General features: G+C 44.6%; 1 protein-coding gene across 4 annotated transcripts in view; it reads left to right on the top strand.

Annotated features, from left to right (window-relative positions):
- The window catches only part of FRMPD4 (FERM and PDZ domain containing 4), a 701451-nt gene that overhangs the window by 235356 nt on the left and 442365 nt on the right, over positions 1-23730 (top strand). Inside the window, exon 1 of one of the 4 annotated variants that reach the window (XM_054695853.1) lies at positions 11444-11534. The exons of 1 other annotated variant lie outside the window; for it this stretch is intronic. In XM_054695853.1, coding sequence (XP_054551828.1) covers positions 11503-11534 — 32 coding nt within the window. In that variant the 5' untranslated portion in view covers positions 11444-11502. Of the gene's footprint in view, positions 1-11443; positions 11535-12209; positions 12768-23730 lie in introns of those variants that run through there. 2 more of the 4 variants (XM_037512714.2, XM_054695852.1) reach the window with 2 other exon arrangements.

The raw sequence follows: 23730 nt of genomic DNA, 5'->3' as shown, positions 1-23730 counted from the left end.
GAAAGACAGACGTAAAGAAATTTTGTCATGTTTTCCTTAATTAATATTCCAGATGTGGACAAATGAGGGTACTCTCTAGGGAGCATTTAAAGGCGCACCAGTAATCACCAACCACTGAGTTTTCTTTAACAGAGAGAATCGTGAACTAAGGGTAAAAGCTAAAATTTCGTCCATAATGATAAGTGGCATTCTGAGTGACTCTGAAAGAAAAGAGAAAGGAGAGAGGCATTACTGAAAATGCTGAAAAGATGACGGAAATTTCAGTTAGAGAAATGAACAGATTTTCTTATAAGTAGTTTTCGGTGTGAGTCATCTTTCTCCACCCCTCTCCCTCAAGATTGCTCCCCCAAATCATCACAAAATATCTGCCTCTAGTTATTGAATCTCTGTTAGGCTGCAGAGAAAAATGCTAAGTGTAGGTGCACGTTGGGGTTGGGCAAGAGCTGAGGTCACTGTTGGAAGGTGGTTGTACTCCTATTGTCTGTATGGATTAGCCCAGCAGTGGACTAATTCAGTATAGTGTCAGGACCAAGTAAATATTTTGATTGAATAGAAGAAAATCCAAGATTGGGATTCTCAAGAAAGTGACTATAGGACCTTGAGTGAGCACATGAGCTCTTGGTGCCTTAATTCTTCTAATGAAGATAACGTGTCTATCTCATCCTCCTTGGGGTACACTGATGTCTGATTGCTCAAAAGAAAGTGCAGTCCATTAATCCCATAAGTCCCCCATCACCCAGTAGTGAGAACTGAGCAAGCCCTGGGCCCTGCAGTGTGGCCTGCTACTTCTGCTTGAAATGGTCTGGGATCCTGGGGTCCCCAGAACTCATTAGGGGGACTGTAAGGTCAAAATTACTTTTATAATATTACTAAGACTTTGTCTTTTTTCAATCTCACACTCTCATGAATGCCTGGTGGAGTTTTCTGGAGGCTACATGGTGGGTGATATCTCAGCAGATTGAATGCAGAAGCAGATATGAGAATCCAGCTGTCTTATTTCAGCCAGATCTTAGAGAGATTTGGGAAAATATGAAACTGTGTGCTGCTGCTTTTCCTTTTGGAAGTAGTTACTTTTCTTTCAAAATGTTATTTATATTAACATGTGATGGGTTTATTGTACTGAATTTAAGAATTAATATGTAAACACTTTTTGGTTTAATTTCAATATAGTAAATACCAGTAGAGATTTCTCACACAAGCGAAAGACTTTGTGGTCTGAAACTCTTTAGAGTGGAACAGTCTTTTTTTTTTTTTTTTTTTTTAAGATTTATTTATTTATTTATTTGTTTGTTTGTTTATTTATACAAGTACTGGGTACAGTCAGAAGGGCGGGAGGGTGAGAGAATTCACCAGAGCCAGAGGGGGGAACTGAACAGGCAGACTGATGAAATTCACTGCTGAGGGGAGCAGCGGGCGTGGCAGGAGAGGTCTGTCTTGCCATGTGGGACCCTTGCTAGCGGCCGGGGATTGAACAGGTGCTGCAGAGGCTGCGGGCAGCTTTGCAGCCCAGAGCTCAACTGCTGCACCACCAGGGGAGGCCGTAGAGTGGAACAGTCTTAAGACAAACTTTCCACTAGCTACCACTGATAGCCCTTATGACAAGAGTTCAAATGTTCTTAAACTTAAGCCAGCAAACACCGACACCCTCCCAGAGTGGGGTAGCTGAGAACTGAACAACCTCAGGAGCACAGAAAACTCCCTGCCGCACTGAACTGCCTTGAAGAGTTCAGAGTAGTGGCCCTTCACCATTCCCCATGCTCCCATCCCCCCACTCGCTGCTCTTCCACAGTATTTCACTTTGGCTCACTGAAGAGGATCCTCTCAGGTGACCCCTCCACTGAGTCCAAGGGCACCGCCTCCACCTAGGATGCATGGGAGAATTTACATTGTCCCATGGACCAGTCCACTAATAATTGTAATGACATTTTGTTAGATTACTTCTGGGTGATGGCAGACAGGGCCTCAGTAATAATACCTTGCAAGTGTAACATGTCTGTAATTAGACTGTCCTATAATTAGGGATCTGACAACTTAGCCACAGCTTGTCACTAGCCAGTGACACAGCAGGACACAGGAAGAACCATGGAGAAGGACATCTGTCTGCCATTTGATGGCGAGGATCCCAAGGAAAGCCGGAATGAAGAACATTGTAACAATACTAACAAGTCATAGGGAAGAGATCACATTTCTTGATCAGAGACACAGCTCAGGCTGGGGAGGAAAGGGTCCATCCTCCCGCTCTGCAGGATAGAGTGGGAGGTGGGCTATCACGGCTCACAATGCCAGGCACACGGCTAAAGATGGAGCCTGAATTTTGCTGGTGACTTCAGGATGAAAGCATGAGAGAATTCCCACTTCACATGCAAACTGGACCTATGGCTCAAAAGCAAGCCCATGAGTGGTTCCACAGTGGCGGGGGGTTGATTTGATTAAATTAAGTCTTCCTAGGGTGCCAGTGAATCCGTCATCTGTCATTCCCCTAAACCTGCTCCTGTTGAGTCCTTTGAAGCCTCATCTGGTTCCTTCCTTTCACACCATCTCCCACTCCCAGTAGGCAAGTCTGGCCGCCTTCCCAGCTCCATCCTGTCTCTTCCAACCCCAGCTTGCGTCATTGCATGCTCTTTTCTTTGGAATGACTACTGCAGATCCCCCCTTTCCAGCTGAGGCTCTCCTGTCTCCCCCCCCCCCAGGGCGCTACAGCTTGAGCTCATGTCCCCTATAACTGGCTGCGCCATCTTTCTTCTGGTTGGTACTGGGGCCCCCGGGCCTGCTGGAATGGAGTCCTTGGCAGGAAATTTAAGACTGGGTTTCAAAATTCTTATGTCCCGTGTGTCTTTAGTTTCTCGCTCCAGGTGAGACCCCTGGCCAGCATACACTGCTCCTTCGGGTTGTCAGCTCCGTGTTAGACTCTGTCTGGGCTGGTCTTACTGCTCATCTTTTCTGAATTCTCATTCATCCTTGAAGGCCTGACTCAAAAGGCACCCCTTCTTCAGGGAGCTTCTCTGCCTCCCAGCCCAATACGTTCCCCATCAGCATTATCCCCCCTCCCCTCGGTCCACCCTCAAGGGCTGCCTTCGACTCAGCCACTTGTGCTGCGAGAGGGAGCGCCGGTGGAGTTGACAGTTCAGTATGTTGGTGATTCGGGTCCGTCTGTTGGAGGGCTGCTGCGTCCGGTTTCTTGCCATGTGATTTCTGGCAAATGACCCCATACAACCTCAGGGTTACTTACAACTTGCCTGTAATGATTGCTGCCTCATAGGGCTGTAGTAAAGTCTGAGATGGCGTGAGCAGAAACCTTTTCTAAACTACGGAGGATGATACCAGCTCATGTATCATAGTATCTGTCTCTCTGTACTCTTGCCATTTATATCTCTTACACTTCTTGTACCTCTTCTACCATAGTATGTAAGAAATTATTTTACTCCATCCTCCCATGATCCCGGTGTAATTTAGGCATGCACTCAGCTCAGGATATGGTTATCATAGGTTTAAGTGAAAAGCAGTTTTTTTTTACCTCATAAAATAAGCAATGTGAAGGTCAGCAGCCAAGGTTGGTTCTACAACTCAGTATCTTTCAGGGCCAAACTCCTTCCAGCTGCTTCTCCACTATCTTTAGTATCTTGATGTGTTTCATGCTTGTTATCTAATAGTTGCAAGGTGGTGGCCACAGCTCAAGACATGATGACCTCATTTGAAGATAGGAAGCTCTGTGTGTGTGTGTGTGTGTGTGTGTGTGTACACGTGCACATGTACACATGGCAGCAGGGAGACTGGAGGTGGCCTCCAGATGGCCTGGAAAAGGACTTCATTGCCACATGAATTGGATGGTGGCAGTGTCTGCTTCAGACCCTGAGGACAAGAACCAAGTCTTGTCTACCTTGGTCCCCACTCTGCAGTGCCAACTGGGTAGTGGAGAGCAGGGGTTGATGTGCTGTAAATAGTAATGGAATGAGTTAAAAAGGAAAGTAATAGAGTAACACATGGGTGAGAGTTCAGAAACCTAAAATAACCCGTCACAGCCATTTCTGGATATACATCTTCCTTTAAGCTCACCCTCATAATAGCCTTCAGGACTAGAGCAATTTATCCATCAAGCAAAAGTGCTGTTATTCAAAGTGATTTGATTAGTTTTGTCTAGTCAGAGGCTAAGATGTAGGAACATTATGTTAGAAAGACAGCATAAAAGTGAGTCCAGATCCGAGAGTTTTAAAATGTGTCTGAAATATTAAAATATGTCTCAGACAAATATGAGCCTTTATGGTTTTCCCTTCATACAGTGTTGCATAGAAACTCAAAATATTATTACAAGGTATATCACAGAAAGGATTCGTAGTCTGAAAATTATACACCAGAAGAGTTTTTTTGATGACCTCTTCCCCTTTATCCTTCCATACCTCATCAGACCAGAGGAGATTCAGTGGGAATGCAGTAGTTATAAACCTTGCTACACTGACAGATTTTCCGTATATAATACCAGAGAGAGGGCAGGGATAAATGTGTAAAGGAAATCAGGTGACCTAGTGAGACCTAGTGGAAGGTACTTGTAGCAAATGTGGTTTCTTAACTCGAATAAAGTTCAGATTATAGAGAGATGAACTAATAATTTCCTATTTTCGAGATGTATACATTGACTGGTAAAAGTCTGTGCTCTTGATTTTGTTCCTATAGAACCAAACTTTCTTGATTACAGAATTAACAAAGTTGATATTCCTGAAACATATATCTCTTGACCTTTAGGAATATTCACTTGTAGAGCCACATTGCACGAGAGGCAGGAGGAAATGGTAACATACAAACTTCTTTGAATCCATAAAACTTAGAAGCTTAGAAAAGTTAGGTGATACATCAAGGATCACAGACTGGGGACTACATCTGAGAAGTCCTACTGCTCTGTCTGTTATACTTTCTAATGTCTCATATGGCTTCTTTAAGTTTTGAATCTCCTTTAAAATAACTAAAAATGAGTGAAATTTGAATTATATTGGTAGAACTTGAGAGATTTTTAGTCCACAAGTCTTTATTCAAATGCTTCCCTGCTGAGGCTAGACTTATCCCCAAGAACCAGTACTTCTCATAATATAATAACCTCGTACTTTGTAGTAATTATTGTCATCACTTAGCTTTTGTGGTCTCACCTTTTGTTATCATTTAGTGGGGATAATAACAACTTTCTTTTCCAACTTAAAGGGTTACTTCAAGGACTAGCAGACACAAGTATTTAGAAAAATGAAAACTAACAAATGCACAATATGATTTATCTCCTTATTTAATACTAATAAAAATAATAATCTCAAAATCAACTTGTCTTGCCTTCTGCCTTCTCATCCCACCCCTACCCCAGTACAGTACCAAATCATGCATGCCAATTAAAATGTAAACACCAAGGGCCTCCCCGGTGGCGCAGCAGTTGAGCGCTGGGTTGCGAAGCTGTCCCCAGCCTCTGCAGCGCCGGTTCAATCCCTGGGTGCTCCCCGGCCACCAGAGGAGGCTCCCAGGAGGCTCCCACATGGTGCGCAGACCTCTCCTGCCACCCACTGCTCCCCTTAGCAGTGTGCTTAGGTCCTTCTGCCTATTCTGCTCCCTGCTCTGACTCTGGTGAATTCTTTCACCCTCCTGCGCTTCTGACTGTACCCAGTGCTTGTATGTATGTGTGTATGTATGTATGTATGTATGTATGAATGAATGAATAAATAAATAAATAAATCTTTAAAAAAATGTAGACACCAAAAAGGAAGAAAAGAAAATAAGAATCCTTACCATACAACTCTTACTGGTTTTTATCTTGTTTCTCAAGAATCTCATTGTCATAGATGCCTTTTCCATCTCTGAGAACATTGCTCCATTATTCTCTCCTAAAATCCTCTGGAGAAAGGCAATTAATATCTGCACTAAGTTCATCATATTTGGTGTCTCATTGACTTGTCACAACTTCCCTTTGGCTTTTGGCTTGTAGGTCTAACATCTAATGGATGTCCCCTGGGTGTTTTACAGCCATCCAAATTCAACATATTAGACAGTGAATGCATCATCCTTTCCTACAAAACTGATTCTCAGGCACCCCCTGTTACAGGGGGTATTTCCATTGGCCCAGATGTCCACGTTAGACACCTGGGAGAGGTCTCTTACCTCCCCCACCATCCTCCTCCCATATATAATCATATCTGTAATCCTGGTGATTTTATCCCCAACACAATTCTCCATCCCTTCTACTTCTACCCCAGACTCCCTCTATATTCTCCTAACTTATCTTCTTATGTCCATTTTTCTTCCCAGAAGGATCTACTTACTTAAAGTATTCATCTGACCAGATCATCTCCTGCTTCAATTCACTCAGATACCCCATCACTGGAATTGTGGTTTTCAAACTGGGTTTATATGGAACTCATGGGCATGACTTAGGTGCCGTGTCAAAAGTGGCCTGCTAGTTGTTTAGTGTAGAGGCAGTGGAGCTGCAGGAAGACCAGTTTGTAGGCCTTTGCCACTATCCAGAAGGGAGATGGTAGCTTGAACATAGGTAGTTGTGGTAGAGTCAGTGAGATGTGTAAGTAGTGTGGATCCATTTTGAAGGTAGAACTGAAAATTTTGATGATTGGTTCACAGTGAGATTTCAGAGTTAAAAGTAAGTCAAAGATGGTGCCTAGATTTTGGAATGAAGCAGCTAGCAGGATGGAGTTGACATTCGTTGAAATGGAAAAGACTGTAAGGAGGAGCCTTTTCTCTGGGAATTAGCTTTAGGATATGTTGGGTTCAAGGTGCCCACTGGACATTAGATGGAGATGTTAAGTAGACAGTCTGGATTTGAGGGGTCCAGAGATGTAAATGTTGGCATTCCCAGCATATATATAGTGTTAAACATCACAAAATGCAAACAGGCCACCTGGGAAATAAACAGATACTCAAAGAGTATGCCTAGGACTGAATCCTGAGACATCCAGTGTTTAGAGTTTTGGCAAGATGAGGCACAGTGATGGAAGAGTAACATCGAAGATACTGAAAAGGAGCAAGCAGCAAGGAAGGAAGCCAGGAAAGTGTTCTGTTTTCAAGGCCAAAGGAAGAAAAGGTTTTAAGGTTAAGTACAAGAAGGACCAAGTTAAGCACTATAAGGACCATGACATTGGTCATTGGATTTAGCCACATAGATATCCCCGGCTAAGACTGACAAATAGTTTCAATGGTGAGGTGATTATAAGGGTGGTGAGAAAACATGCATGGAGTAGACTCAAGATTGAATGAATAAGAACAAATAGAGACAACTCTTGGGAGAAATTTTACTCTACAGACAAGTTGAAGAATGGGACTCAGCTGAAGTAAGATGGGGGTAGGGGTTACGATTTTTTTGGAAGATAGGATAAAGAGCAGCATGTTTGAATGCACATGGGAATGATCCAGGAGTCCAGAACAAAACACTGTTGGAGGAGAGAGGGCTAATGCTGGAGTCAGGGCCTTGAGCAGGCCAGCAAGGCTCAGCCCACCCATCAAGGGGTCAGCCTCGGGAGCTTGAGAATTCACTGAGGGAATGGAGGGAAGGCAGAGCGCATGGGCACAGAGGCAGGGAAAACCTTCTGGCTTTTATGTGTTCACTACTAAGTGAAGGGAACCAGGGTCTTCTTTCTGTGTAGAATAAATCAGTGAATTACCCTTGATCCCCCCTTTCCTTAGCTCCCACTTCCAATCCATGAGCAAATCCTGTTCAAAACAACCTGAGCCTGGCTGCATTTCCCCACATCCTCGTCATGTTGCTTTTTGAGCCACAGCCATCTCTGGCCTGGATGATTGTGGCAGGCTCCTGAATTGTCTCCCTGCCTCTGTACTCACTTCCCTCGAGAACGGTCATTCCAATTATAGATCTGATTTTGCTACTCCCATGACATTGGCCCTCCTGTGTGTCCACACCCCACAGGAAAAGGCAGAGGGCTTACTGTGCCCCCATGATCATGCCCCTGGCTCTCACTCTGCAAATCTACCCACTCTCACTCCACTGAACACAATACCGATCAGATCCACCAGCCACCTTCTGATTCTTCAAACATAGAGCAGTTGTTCCTGGCTAAGGGGCTCTGTTTCTGTTTGTCCTTGCTGGTCCTTCTCCGTGGGATGCATGTCCATGTGCACGTTGAGTGTTCCTCATATCTCAAATTAAATGTCACCTCCTTAGAGAGCTCTTCCTTGATCATTGGATCTTCAAAAGTCATCATCACTTACTTTCAGTTGAAATGACTTATTCTCTGCCCATCCATCATGTGCTTTTTTCTTATTTATGTTATTTTCTTATTTTGCTGCTTATCATATATTTTCCCTATTAAGATGTAAAATCTGTGAGAACAGAAACATGTTGCTGCCTGATGTAGTCTCCAGTGTCTGGGGTCATTGGATAAATGCCTCGAATATTTGTTGAATTAATGTATACCTTGCTTTTATTGACGTACTTCTGTCTTCAAGACTGTGACCAGATGGTCAAGATGCCCTGGTGCAACTGACAAATGCATGGGGCTCTGTCTACTGTAATTTGCAGCAAGGAACCCTCAGCTGCCATCCTGTATGGAACATCTGGTCAAATAGCAGATCCCTGACACCAGTTTGAGAGAAGCCTTAACAGTGATGCAGAAATCTCTCCCTTTTCCCCCCACAAAAGTCTCCACCAATCATAAACTGCACTACTATGCAGGGCTTTAGTGACTGACCAGGCAACAATGAGATTAATTTTTAGGCAAACACTTACTCTGATTAATCAAAGCAAATGCTTTGATTAGAGGCTGAAACTTCCTAACAGCACTACAGTGGCTCAAGAAAATCTTTCTGGAGTTAATATCCATGTGCCTCAATTCATACACACACCACTCAGAATTGTTTTCCCTTCAAGAACTCATTCTCGGTGAGGTATCATTTCCATTTTATAGGTGGGAAAACTGAGTCTCAGGGAAGTTAAATGACTTGCTCGGGAGCTGATGCCCTTGAGTCTGTTATTCATGAGCACATTCAATAGTGTTTGAAAGTGTGTTTGGTTTTAAGAAATGACCAAATGTCACTTGGATTCAGGTAAAGCAAATTAAATAGGTTCTCAGGGCTGTGTAATACAGTTTCCAATGAGTAAATCTCTACAAGATCTAGAAGGGGCCTTAGAGATTATCCGGGCTGAAGATAAAACTTCAGAAAATTACATATGTGCTCAAATGTCACTCATTGGTTTTTGTTTGTTTTAGGCAGATCCATTTCATGCTAAACAAAGAAACCTATCCCAACCTTTGCCACACACACCTGTCAGAGAGAGGGAACAGAGCTGAAAGACCAGCTACTCAAATTTTTGCTTATCTGCCAAGAGGGCTTAAAGGTATAAACTGGCCATGTTAACATGTTTCAAGGGAACAGACTCCCTTGCATTTTTATATTAATGAAAAACAAAGGAGGAGGGGGAGAATCTCTTTGCTTTAGAAAAAGGTATCAGCCCATTAGAAAACACACTAGATAATTAATATGCCAGAGGATAATATAAAGTCCTAGAGAAGCTAGTCATTTCCCCTGGTGGCTGTTAGGCTGTGGAGAGTCAGCATCTGCACCATTCATAACCGTAGCTCACAAATTGGCACAGATTGAAGCCCAACAGCAGGCCGTTCCAGGTAGACCAGATGTCTTAAAGGGAGACTGTCTCTGTACAAGTAAACACAATGCCTATTTCCCGTCAGTTTCACAGTTGAATAACTAGCTATTTATGTGCTATCTGGAGTCATTCTTGATTAATAGGGTTATCTTTTTATAAAGGGCATCCTGACTATTCTATTGTCAGAAGGAAGCAAATTTTCACAACACATTATCCAAAGACATTGCTTTATCTCCCTTTCTCATTCAAGAGCTGGCCTTGTGCTACCAGATGTAGACTCCTGATGAAGGAGGGTATTGGTAGTCCCACTCTTGGAGACAGGGAGAAAGGGAGAAGGGTAATAAGAGGGCCTTCATTGCCATCCTTAGGAATCCAAAAGAGGGTGAGGGATGCTGGGAGTGGAAAAGTGGTGGGGAGGGGACCAGACAGGAAGCAGTATCCAGCTTTGGCTTGGCTGCAAATCTCATGAGCATAAAATTCATTCATTCAACAAATATTTATTAAAGTCCTTCTCCAGCCAGGAAACTGTTGTAGGCATTTGGAATCCATTGGTGGACAAAACAAAACAAAACAAAAATCCCTGCCTCGGTGGAGCTTTGATTCCAGCAAGAGAATCAGACAGGAAACAAGAAACAAGAGACATAAAAATAAATTATATAATGCTCTGGTGGGTTGATAAGTGCTATGGAAACAAGAAAAAAAAAAGGCAGTTAATGGGACCTCGGAGTCCAGGGTGTGGGGCCTTGGAATTTTAAATAGGCTTTTCAGAGATAGCTTTTTGGAAGTGATATTTGTGCAGACTCGATGGGCAGCTGGCCATGATGATATGTGAAGGAAGAGCTTTCAGGTTGAGGGAAGAACCATTGCAAAGAGCCAAGTTAGGAGGATAGCTGCAGAATAGGAAGAGCAGCAAGGCGGTGTCACCAGGACTCAGTGGGGGTCTTGCAAATGAGTGGAGAGGGACAGGGAGACACAAAAGAGGAGCTCAGACAGCTCAAGGGCCAGGCTTTTTGTACTTGCTGGTCATGGGGGGGGTGCAGCTTTAGCTCTAGGAGAGTGGAGAGAGTGTGGAGTCTGAATCTGAGCCGTGTTGAAAACACATCTCTTTGTCTGCTACACTGACAGTCGACTATGGCATAAAAATACAAGATTGTTCATTTGAAAACATGTTGCCTTACTTTATGACAGGATGGCTGTGAGACTCAAATGTGAAAGTGCTTTAAAAATTACCAAGCACAAGATAGATCCAAACTATAATTTTTCACACACACAAAATTGGGGGGGGGGGGTTTAAAAGCCAAGGCCCCTCTTGTCTTGTCTGATCCATGAGTAGTACCCCCATTCATGAAATTAAACTGGCCTATCTATAGGAAGTTAAAGGGAAATTGATTCCATTTTTTTGAATAATGTCATTTTATGCCTGTGTTTCAAATCATTTAGATTTTTCAGACTGCTCCTGATTTCATGTTTAATTTCAGCAAGAATGCCTTAAAAAAGTGGAAGTACTAGGCTTGAATATTAGAGACTTTAAATACAGCAACAGATCAGGCTAGGAGCTGAAGTCTGGGAACTTTAAACCTATTTCCTTTCCCCTAATCCCCTCGGAGCTAGAAGCGCACTGGCCAGATCCTCCAACATTGCCTGGGAGGGGGGCATTTCTCTTCCGCGGTTCCCTGCCATCAGGTGAAAGCTTCTGGGTGGGAGAACACACACTTTGTGCAGCCGTCTGATCTTCAGAGAGTCTGGGGAGAAATTTTAAAGGATTTGGGAGAAGAGGCCTTGAGAGTCCAAGAGAAATAACAAGCAAAGGGGTGGAAAGCCCCCTGCGCCTCCCAGGAGACACCGAGTTAATGAGGAGGGGTGGCTCTCCGGGGTAGTGATGTGAAAGAGAAGGCGAGGAGTTCTAAATGGCAGCAACTTGGAGTTTACTCTGTCTCAGGTGAGTGTTTATGTGTCTGTGTTTTTGTTTTGTGAGCAAGGATTTTTTTTATTTTTTTCCTCCTTCACCCACCGCTCAATTCGAGCAAGCAGCTGGCTCTCCCCGCCGGTCCCCCATTCTCTCCGGCTCTCTGCCTGTAGCTGCAATCCCGTCCAGACCAGCGTCTGCGCCTCTGGCTCCCGGGACCCTCGTCTCTCCAGCCCTCTCTAGGAAGAAGCAGCTGCGGCCCCTCACCCACCAATGCCGCGGGTGGTTTCTTGTTTCTCCTACTCGCCCGCTGCGCTGCCCAGCAGCGCACCTTCCCGGCCAGCCCAGCTGTCACGTCCTGCTCCAGCGGTTGGGGGAGGCAGTGGAAACTCTGCGCTCTCCAAATCCTGCCCGCTCCGCCAGGCGTCTTCCTTCCCTTCCCCTGCCTTGGAGGAGAGATCCAGCCTCGTCTTCCCTGCCCCTTCCAGATCGCTAGTTTTGTTTACAGCACATACCAAGGCTTCGGGCAACCTGCGGCGGCCGCGCTCGCCCTCGCTGTGGGGAAGCAGGGAGTAGCGTTCCCGGTCCCCGTGTGCCCTGGACTGTTAGATCGGATCTGGAGGCACAAGCGGCGGGTGACAGCAGAGCCCCCTCCCTCGCGGGTGGGGGTGGGGAGAGGAGCAGGGACTCGGCTCAGGCAAGGAGGCAGGGAGGCAGCTGCAGTGCCGCGAGGGGTGCGTGCGCGTGTGCCAAGCTCGCCCGCCGCCTCCCGGCTCAGTCTGCGCTCCTCCGCGTGTGGGGCAGCGGGGCCGGAGGACCAGGAGGATCAGGAGCAGGAGCGGCGCCCCTCGCTGGGGCCTCTTCTCCCCAAGGCGCTCGGCAGTTCCCGGGGGCCGGGGCGCGCCGGGCGGGGCGCACGACCCGGGCCGCGCTCGCAGCCCCCGCCCCTGCCACCCAGTCCGGCCCCCTCTCGGTTGAGTTTTCCGGAGCGGGCGCCCATCCCCGGTCCTGCTCGGGATGCACAAGCAGCTCGCGGCCGGAGGGGGGTAGCAGCCGCCGCCTCCAGGTGCGGTCTCTCCCGGGCCGCCGCCGCCACCCGCCATCGCCGCCACTCGAGCCCCGGGGCGCGCTGAGGTCCCGGCCGGCCATGGGGCTGCCCGGGCTGCCGTTACTGGCCTGAGAAGGGGCGACGGAGACGCCGCGCTCGGGGCCCCCTGCCGCCTGCATGGATGTCTTCAGCTTTGTGAAGATTGCAAAGCTCTCGAGGTAGGGGCTGCGCCGCTTCCCTGGCACCCAGGGCCGCCGCCGCGGGCAACTTGGTGCTTTATTTTCCAGGAGGCTCAAGGAGAAGCAGAAGCTGAAGCGCGCAGCCGGGCTGGAGATGGGACGGAAACGCGGGGGTCAGGGGCTGCCGCCGCCAACTTCTTTCCCCCGGCCGCCGGGGCTTGTGCCTTCCGCGAGTGTAGACCGCACACGCCAACACACGCCCTCACGCACACACCAACATTCACGACAGTTTGTTTTCCCGTAGGAAAAGCCCCGCGCCGCTTGGGCTCACATGTGCGATTCGGGCTGAGAAGATGGTTGTAGTCGCTGCCGCCAGGAAAGTGCTTCCAGCGGGGATTTCCTCCCAGAGCAACAGGGACCGAAAGTGGCCCCCTGCCCCCCCCCTAAATTAGACCTTCCCACCCCCCAGAAGTCAGGCTGGCGGTTGGCCCAAGCCGCGAGCTCGATGTCGGGGGCATGGAGGCAGAAGCCCTTAGCCTTTCTCCGGGTGACTGTGGCCCTAAACCTTGGGAGGTTGAGAAATGTGTTCTCCAAGTGGCCATGTTGGTGAAACCAAAGAAAAATAATTAATTCGGGCAGCTTTCTGGGGCAGGGCTGAGAGAGGAGGAACATTTCCACTTCGCCGCTGCCTAGGTGTTACCTGGTCAGAGCCTTCCGGTCTCCTGCCCTGCGCAGGCTTGCAGAGTCTCCCCTCCAGGACGTGAGGTCTGTGGCACGAGTGGGGAAGAGCCTGGGGTGAGAAGTGTTGCGGGAGCAGATCTCACCTTCCTGGGAGGGCCAGCCTGCTGCCCCAGCCCTGCACCTGCAGGTGGATGACAGTAGCGCTTGCCAGGACCCTTCTGGGTCTCCTGCATCCTTCGAGTCAGAGTGGGCTGTGCAGATTACATCAGCCTCAGTGAGCCCGAGTCTGAAAGGTTGGCCTTACTAAGCGACATTCGGGCCGTTTCCGAAACGTTGGGTTTGGATGTTGCCATTGCAGTGTGTGCCTCTGCAACATCCACAGGTCTTTATTTGTTCTTCTGGCCCGTCTCCACTGTCCCTCGCTTTTCACATGAGGCCGTCTGAATGTCGTAAGCAGATTTCCCCCAGGGAGAGGGCCCCGACTTGGTCTGGGAAGCCGTGAGGTAGACGCTTGGTGGGGAAACTGTCTGTGGAACAGGACGCCAAGAGGTGTTGCTCGGCAGATCAGAAGGGAGAGGGATGTCCGGCCGCAAACCGCTTTCGGGCCGCTGCCACCAAGGGCCCGGCCTCACCCCTCTGCCCTGGTAACTTCCTGCATCTTCTGCCCCAGGCTGGCTCACAAAGAGCTGTCAGATAATGAAGCAGGGGTGGGAGGAAAACTATGGGCGACTGTTTAGAACAACAGCAGTGCCCTCTGTGATGGGCAGAGAGGCTGCCGAAGGCAAAGAGAGGTTCAACCAAGAGTTTAGTTTACAGTAACCGAGATGTTTTGCGGTGGCCTCAGATGCCAGAAAGCAATAAAATTAATGGAACATCTAGAGCCCGATTTAGTCCTTAAGCCTTGGAGCTGGGGAAAGGACCATTCTGTGTGTCAGTGAAAAGATGTTTTCTACTCATTTGACTAAATCCTGGGACGCCTTCATGATATTCACAAATCTGAGCTCTTGCAAAACTAGCCAGGCTGTGGGGGACTCGTATCTTATTTTAAAGACAGGCTAAAATTTAGTAAATGAGTGTGATTTTCACTTTCTATCCTTAATGTGATCCAAATAGAGTCTTTTTCTAAAGAGAGAAGTGGCACATGTTCTGAGCTTATGTGCTGATTAAGAAATCTCCCAGCCACAGGAATTCTTCTTGTTCTCGGTGTCAGCTCGATGGTGGCCCCCAAGCTGAACCAGAAATGCCTCAGAGGGTCACGAGCACGCAGAAACACATGTTTACGATGTTTGTTTCTGCCCTTGAAGGAATAAAGTCTTATGTGTGTGTGTGTTTTAAACTCTTACAGAAATCAAGTTCTTTTCTCAAAGGTGGAGTATGAAAGTGCTTACACTGCAGGATTTTCCTGATTTCAGGATGGATAATCTTCCTAAAGGATTTAGCATCTATGTGGTTACTTGAATGCTTAAAATTCTCTCGGTTTAGAAGTGAACGCTCATAGTTACCCCAGGCCTCAGCCTTGCCTCTGGTTCCTAATGAGTCGAACTTGAGTTTCTAAATGTTAATTCAGAAAGCACCTGCTATAGAAAGCATACTTGATATTTGCTAAATGTCCTATCTGTGAGTAAAGAGACTGGTAATTACAGAGAATTCCAAGAGAATAGTAATCCGCACTGGAATTAATAAAAGCCTGTTTTGACTTTTCAAAGTACCTACATTTAACCATTTGTTCCCAGAACCTGTGCACCTTTAATCATGTGAAAAAATCGGGATTCACTTCGCCCCTCAAGAACCCATTGCTGTCTTATCACCGTTTTAAAAAATGCTGCCAGGCATTGGAATAGCTGGCAAGTTGTGACCCTTTCACATCATCTCTTAGAGCTGTGCCCCTTGCTTGCATGCACCGTGGGTGACACAGAGCGTCACACTTCTGGCTGAAGATGTTTTTTCTTGTTCTTCTAATTTTGTGGTTATTAAACTGCTTGATAGTTTACATGCAATTTTACTTCTCTGTTGCCTTGGTAACAGTTATATATCATTTTCCATCCTTGTAGATGAGAGCATTACAGACGATTGCCTTATCAACCAGTAATAGTATAAAAATAGGCATATATTTTTTATTGTTACTGCTCTTTGTATCGACTATTTCACTTGTAAAGCAGATGCACTCTTTCAAATGTTTATAGAAGAATGCAGTTCAGTAGAAAAACATACGATTATGTCCCCTTTGCCTGAGGGAAGTGATTTTAAACCCCAAATTCATAGGGGTGTTATTAAACTGAGTGACGCCTTCATGGATTGAGTAGCCTGACTTCGGTTCTTTTCTTAAAGCAAAAAGGCACACTTGGAGATAATGACTGGATCCCAATTATTAATATGTAGATGATTTCTTGTATTAGTAGGCAAATTTAGGGGCTGCTGTGTTTTACATCGTCTTGTAGTTGCACAAGGTATTTTGTGGCATAGAACAGTGCTAATATCTCTATAATAAAGTATGCTATATTTGTAGATTAGCCTCAGATTTTTATGTAAACCCTGTTAGAGACTCCTGCTGCATTTCTATTATTTACCTTTACCATATTCAGAATTTAATATTTCCTAGGGAAAAGGGAAGTTAAAGAAGCAAATGCAAAAGGTCAGATTTTTCCCTTTCTCTTCTCTTTTTACCCGAGTAATTGTATTAATCTTGTTGAGAATAGTGAGTTCTGGAGGCTACCACCAAAAAACTCCCAAAGACCCTGGATTTGAATTTTATTAAAAATGCTACTTGCTCATCATCTGAGTCCTTTCTGACTTCTGCTGATTTTCTTGGCTGTCAGGAGGTGAAATGATGAACAGTTTCATAACAGAACTAGATTCCTGTTTTAGGAATATTTAATTCTAGTTTCCCAGGGGTTGCTAGTTACAGCTGCGAAAGTCTAGTCACTCGCTGTTCCGGGGTGGGAAGATGTCTAGTTCAGACTATGTACCATCCATTTCAGGGACACCACCCCTCCCCGTCTCTGTGTGCAAGTGAATTTCATCTTCTTGCTATCCAAATTGATAAAGATTGGCAGCTGCAGTGAAACTTACTTGTACTTTAAATGCATGACCTGGAAATTCTTACTTTCTGCTTATGGACCCTTCCAGATGTTCATTTTCTGTTTACAAACACACACACACACACACACACACACACATCAATGATATTACTTTGTCATTCCATTTGGAGTTTGCCATGAAATTATGGCTATGAGAGAATATGCTTTATTGGTGAACTAGAAACTTATCTTTAAGCAACGGACTTAAAATGACTGCTTCTATATTTGACACAATAAGGAAAATTGAGAAGCCTTCTTTGAGTTGTTGAAAATACAGTCTCGAAATCTAACACCCTTACTAACAAATGATCTTGAACTTTGAAAACTAATCATAGGAAGGAAAGAAAATTATAAATAGATTATGCCAGGGTTTGGCAAACTATGGTCTGTGGGCCAAATCTGGCTCACTCACTGTTTTAGTATAGCCTGTGTGCTAAGAATGGGCTTTCAAATGTTTTCCAAAAATCAAAAGAAGATGATCATGGAATTAAAATGTCAGTGTTCATAAAGTTTTATTGAACACAACTATTCTGATGCATTTACATACTATTTATGGCGGCGTTTGCTCTCTAGTCGCAAAACGGCCACTGGTTCAGGCAGGAAGGACAGATTTTATGCGGTAGCATACTATTGCAATAGGGAAAAGAAGCCGTTGTGAAGTCATTATGTCTTTGCTTTATAGGGGGGACTGGGTGTTTTAATGGGAGAAAGAGGAAATGGGGAATTGAACTGGGACCCATCAGAGACAGAAAAGTGAAAAATTACAAGTCAAGAAGGGGGGCTTGGTCCGTGTGAAACCCATCTGTGTTTGTTAACTGATGCACACCTAAGTTAGGCTCCCACCTTCCCACAGAAGCTGGAGTCAGGCGCTCTGTCTTCAGGTGTTGGCCGGAACAAAGAGTCCATTCTTTTGGCAGCCTCGCGTTCTCTCAGGCAGGAACTTTGATGGGGGCTGGAGTCATCCTAGAGATGTGGTCTTGAGCCATTAGAGACTTAAAAAAAGTTAGTATTTGTTCAGGTCTTGACAGGCCAAGGCTGAGGGCTGGTCGAGGAAGTGCGGAGAGAGTCTGGCTGGAGTTTGGTCAAGGACAGAAAACTTGTTGCACGTTAAATTTAGCATGTTAAGTACATGAATTTCCTAAGGGACATTCACAACTAATGTAGGCCTTATCTTTATTTAAACTTCTCATCTCAGAATACTTCTCTGAACTGCTGGATACTGGCTGCTAGAAGTGAACACAATTGCCGGGCTGGCATTTATTGTACTGGGCCAGTTGCCTGCTTTCTCTTTGGTTGCCAGGTTGGCCTACTTCCTTTGAGCTGGAGAGTTACTTTTCAGAGTGATGCTTGCCTTCCATAGGCCTTTAAACTTCCGGTTTAACATGCATGAGAAAGGGATGGGCAGGAATACTGGTTTGGCCTCCACCCACATGTGCTGTGAACTGATAAACTAATCCTCAGGAGAATGCCTGGTGTTTCCTCACAGCACACAGAGCTGTCTGCTCCTAATAGCTGGTGACCTTCATTAATCTCTTTCCAAATGGAAAGAAAACTAGATAAGTAGATTTAGTTGGAGGCAGAGACCTGGAGGTAGGTTGTATTCATTTGGAGTTAAGTTTAACCCAACCGCTTAATGATTTGAGTGAGAGCACTGTCATGGAAAACTGTGGACAACCTTTAGTTCTTCACAGCAAGGACCTATCAAGAGCTTATGTGCTGCCTTGGCGTCCAAGCAAGTTAGCCCATTATGTGCTTCAGCTGTGAAAATTGTCTTGCAATCTGAGCCTTAGTTTTAGATAACAAAGTTAACATTCCCATTTTTTCCTGGCACAGTGCTGAGAAGGGATTCCTGCCTGAACTTTAGAAACATATTTTCAAGTATGGTTTATAGTATTTGGCATGTGATAAATGCTCTCTACTAATACATAGTAAATCAAATCACAACAATCCATTCTAATACTTTGTGCAAATAAACGATCATAATTTGTTTAGCTGAACAATTAGCATGATTAGTAACTCGGGAATCAAGGAGTATACAACTTAAAAAATACAGCCTGCCTTAGCTCTAGGTCTCAGAGAATCAACTTTTGTTTCTGCTTTCGCATTTGCAGCATTTTTTCTCTTACTGATGGTTTAAAAAGTCATCAACTGGGACTTGTAAGAAATCCGTGAGTTACCACTATAATCTCAACAAACAAAATTACAATTATGCTAAAATGGGCTGTTATACATATCAGTAAGTTTTTATTTTTAGAAGTCCTTTTTGAATGATAGGAAAATTCTTATCTTTTTTTACGAAAGAAATGTTTCTCAAGTTTGAAAAGGAAAGGCAATTGCCCTATAATTATAATATACTATAGAGTTTTCATTTTTATTTTGGTTATTTTTCATATGTTTCATAAATTGCGTGAGATTTGCTTAATTGAAAATAAGGACTTGATAATTATCTAACACAGATGAGTTTTAGAGAAAATAACAGACCAAAGTTCATAAAATTAATGCAAAAATCCACCCAACAAATGAGTATATTTATATCCCGGAACTGAGCATATTTATATATGTAGCTGGCGCCAATACCCTCTGAGGAAGGGCACTGTGGTGGAGAACGTGCAGTCACCTGGCTAATTGGAGGCTGTTGCCTGGCGTCTGCCCTGGATGGCACTGCTACCCAGGCTTTTACAGTGGCCCCAGCAGCAGGGTTCAGGGAGCTCATCTCTGGTGAAACGCAGCCCCAGCCACCAGTCCTCAGCATGGGGCGAGGGTGACCTGCAGCACGGGTCCATGTGGGGGATGCCCGGGTCAGCCTAGTCACCAGGCTCGCGTGTGTCTGGCTCACGCGGCCATGAGAGTGGTGATTCAGGGCCTTGCAACCTCTGTGGCCAGTGGCTGGGTTAGCGCACCACTGCCACCTGGTTTGTTTAATTGTTTCTTTAACTTTAATTTTTATTTGCTTATTTTATAATAGCTTTCCTGCCAGCTTTTGGAAATAAAGTTTCGTTGGAACATAGCCAGGCCCATTTGTTTATGTTCATCTGTGGCTGCTTTTGGCAGAGCTGAGTAGTTGTGACAGAGACCTGGGGACTCACAAGGCCTAAAATCTCCACTCCACCCTGGATGGTCTTTTGCTGCTCTTCCTGGCACCCTCGGCCCAGTACTCACATTCCCCTTAGAGGAAGAGCTGTGCCTTGGGGTCCTCCTGCTTTTCTGGGAGGGAGCCCTGCTGCGGGCACCTCCTGGGGTCTTTGCCTCTTAGCACTTACTACCACCTGCATGCTAAGTAGAAGCTTTATAATGCACAGAGGGGAGCCTTCCCACCTGCCTCCTTGCTCCCTGCTGACCTTGGGGCCAAATCTGCATTCTTTCCCTCCAACCCTTGGGGTTGGCCCCTTTTCCTTTGAGTGCCCTATGAATGGACACTTGTCTCCTTCCCAGCCCTAACTTCCCTCTCAACCCCCAGATGCACACAGGCACTCTCCTACCTCTAACTCCATGGAATTTTTTGAAACCCCAAATGGTGTCACCCTCTGAGCTTTCGTATAGATGCTTCCTTTTGTCTGGACCTTCTCGCTTGTCACCTGCAAAGCTGGTATTTGTCTTTCATGCTTCAAGTTTTATTTATTATTTTTTGTGTGTGGGACCCTCGCTGGTGGCCGGGGAACGAACTGGCACTGCAGAGGCTGCAGGCAGCCTCGCAGCCCAGCGCTCAACTGCTGCGCCACCAGGGGAGGCCCTCATGCTTCAAGTTTTAACCTAAGCTTGTTCCGTGTAGCCTTCAATCCTGGGTTCATGTCTAGACTAGCATCTTTTGTTAGTGAAGATCATTGAACTGCTTTAATGGATTAACCCAGTCTTTGTGGCGGCTTATTTCTTGTGGCGGTCACTTGGAGCGCCAGGCAGATGGTCTTGATGGAGGGGGGTGCTCAGCTACACATTCCTCCCAGGACCTGGAAGACGGAGGTGCTCTTAACTTCAGTGTGAGATTCAGGGAGCCCTGCCCATCCGCGCTCACTGACTGATGAGGGGAGCGAAGTGGCAGAAGGAGAAATGGGAGGAGCTTTTCAGGGCCATGCCTGGATTGGAAGCACATCAAGTCCATCCTTCTACCCATGCCCCAGCACCCAGAATCCTGGCCCTGGCTAGCTCCCGGGGCGGCTGAGAAATTTCTCCTAGCTGTGTGCCCCGTCGCCACTGGGCATTGCATGCCCTGCCTCTGTCGCGATGTTTCTTCAGTGTGGTGTAGACTGAGCTTCTCTTCTCAGTTCTCGAACCTTTCCCAAATCCAGGGAATGCGACGTTATACTTCCTCCTGCCACAAGCGGGGTCTTCTTTTCCGCCCCATTGCTGCCGGACTTGTGGCTCGCTTTGCCCCTCGAACCTGCTGGAAGAGACAGGGTGCATTTCTGTTTTGTTTCTGACATTATTATGTGAAGAACTGCCTGAGGGAGTCTGGGGGGCCCTAGAAGCTAGAGTCACATGGCAGTGCACCATCCTGCAAACCTATGAGCATGAGAACTTAGCATTGAGGCCACTAGATTGCGGAGGAGTTTTGTTATGCAGCATTATTGCAGCAATAGCGACTTGTAGAGATTATCCTATAGTTGAGTCCAGTCTGTGGTTGTGACTCATTTATGAGCTCTTTGAAGGTAAGTCCCCTTTCTAATAAATCTCTTGGATTCAGAGTAGATATTTAAACATTTTGTGAATTATGAATGAATCAGAATGAAACCATGCTGCATTCTTTATGGTGTCAAGTATTGATTATCACGCGTCCGTCTTGTTCAGTACTTTATTCAACAGATCAGACTGCGCCTGAAGGGTAGGATCTGTTGCCATTGATCACTCATTGTGCCTACTGGACACTGGGCAGTGAACTACTCCCTGCTCTATGCATTGGGGCCCACCTCATATGGTCCAATTCCTGTCATTCTCACATTTGTTTTCTTTCCCTTGCTTCTCGTCGTGGGAATCCAAGTCTTCTCAAATTCTGTGCATTGTTTCTCTACTGCCAGGAGAAAACTGTAAATAACATTTGTAATATACTTAGAGCTTTGGTAATAAGAGTTTTGTGTACTTATTTGTGATATTAAACCGCCCTTGGTCGGGAATCTTCTATACTGTGTATTGGGAAAAGGAAATAGAGAACTAGAAAGTAGAAGACTCACCGAGCTAAATGAAAGACATTGTCCTACTAAAGTGTACATATTTGACCTGGTGTTGGTTTTTATATTGCTCTTTTAAAATATCTCACTGAATGAGAAAGAAGTGGGTCTGTGAGAACTTAAAATTCTCATGCAACACAGTGCAGCTGTGGGAAAAAGAACCAGGAAAGGCTCTGTGCAGTGACATAGAAAGATCTCTGGATATATTTATTGTCAAGAGAATTGTAAAGTATGTCAAGTGACAAAGTAAACTCTTTGAAAAGTAGGGGTTGAATGTGTATAGATATGTGTGTGTGTGTGTGTGTGTGTGTGTGTGTGTACATTTGTATGTATAGTGTTTGCATGAAATGTCTGGAAGGATCCACCAAAAACTAGTAACAGCATTTAACTCTCAGAAGCAGGGCCACAGAGTTTCGGTGGGAGAGGGACTGAGTACATGGAGGCAAGGGGTGGTTCCCCATGTCCCCGTCCACACTTTTTATTTTGTTTTTGTACTCTAGGATCATGTTAACAATAAGCAAATGCATTTGAATTTCAAACAAGTAATAGGATATCCACATAAATTTAACAGCTCAAACAACAATATCGTCACATTTTAATGTTTTTCTTGATTGTAAAAGTAAGGTAAGTGTGTTGTCAACATTTTTCAGAATATAGAATATCTAAAGGAAAAATGTATGTTTGAAATTTCACCAGCCAGTTATAATCACTGTTATGTCCCTATTTTCTTTAACCTTTACATTTATTTTATGTAGTTAATATCACATATATGCATTTCTGTAGTTAAGTTTTTAGAAAATATTATGTTCCCATATCATTGAAAACTCATTATAAATATAAACAGCTACATATACTACCACAGCTTGCTGAATGCCTTCCTATCTAATTAACATTTAGCTTACTTCCAATGTTTTGCTTTGAATAATATTATGATGAATATCTTTACAGTCAAGTCTTTGGATTTCATGGGCATATTTTTGATGACATTAATCATAGCATACTGAGTATTCCAAAACTCATAAAAGTCAGAAGGTAGCTAGATGCCATTAAAATGATAATAAATTTTTATGCTGAAATTGTGAGAACTGTAGTTTCTTTAAAGGTATTAAAGTTAGAAAGCAGCATTTGTCCTTGAAGTGACCCTCATGAAAGGAATCAAAGCACTTGGTGGTGGGGGAGCTGAATTGATGGGGATTGGAGCTTCAGGTAGATTCTGAGTTGAGCCTTTGTTTCCTCACATTTGAGAAGTGGTAAAATTATGCAGTATTGCCTCTAAATTTAAGTCTATTTATAAACTTCCATCATTTTACAATTGAATAAGTAAATTCTAAATTCAATGAGAACTTAGATTAAAATAACATGGAATATTATACAGCTATAAAAATGAAGAGCAAGGGAACATATTCTGTGGTTATGCAGAATAATAGCAATAATATTAAAGGTATGTTAAGTGAAAATGGTAAATTATGCAATAGGATGCTTGGTTTTACAAGCTCGGATTTTTCATAAAAATTATGAAAGAATATATATGAAACTAGTAGAAGTGTTATTAGCATTGAGGAGGTAAGGCGGGAAAGAACGTGAACTTGGACAAAAGAAAACTGAGTAAATTATGATTCCCCCAGAATGTTGAAAAGTCTGCCCTGGAAGAAAATATAAAATTTTAACATAGCTCTAACCTATAATTCCTTAGTTTTCTCTCTTTAGGATAAATGAAATGTAGGAGTTTAATATATTAAGGATATATATCAAAAAAGTATAACAGAAATTTCAGATCTATAAAATTTTAATGGGAATTTTCAGTAGCAAATTAAGATGAAACTGGAAGATGTTATCATTATAAAATGATCTCTTTTTGTATAGAATTGAGTACTCTTAAGCAAAATTCCTTCACTTTTGGTAATTACATTAGTTTTTTTTTCTGATAGGAATATAATCAGAAAGCATATTTTTTGTTGCCCACTCCCCAACGAGGATTGTGTATCTTATCAGTATTTAAAACTTTAATTTAGTAACTTGGCATAGAAATCCTAAAAATCTTGTCTTCTGATAATCTTCTGTTCATCAAAGAGGACAACTTGGTAT

The sequence above is a fragment of the Talpa occidentalis genome, unplaced genomic scaffold, assembly GCF_014898055.3.
Source record: "Talpa occidentalis isolate TD23 unplaced genomic scaffold, MPIMG_talOcc4v2.1 talOcc4.15, whole genome shotgun sequence".
NCBI classification, from domain to species: Eukaryota; Metazoa; Chordata; class Mammalia; order Eulipotyphla; family Talpidae; genus Talpa; species Talpa occidentalis.
The sequence above is the reverse complement of the archived record's forward strand: the minus strand, read 5'-3'. Positions and strand labels throughout refer to the sequence as shown.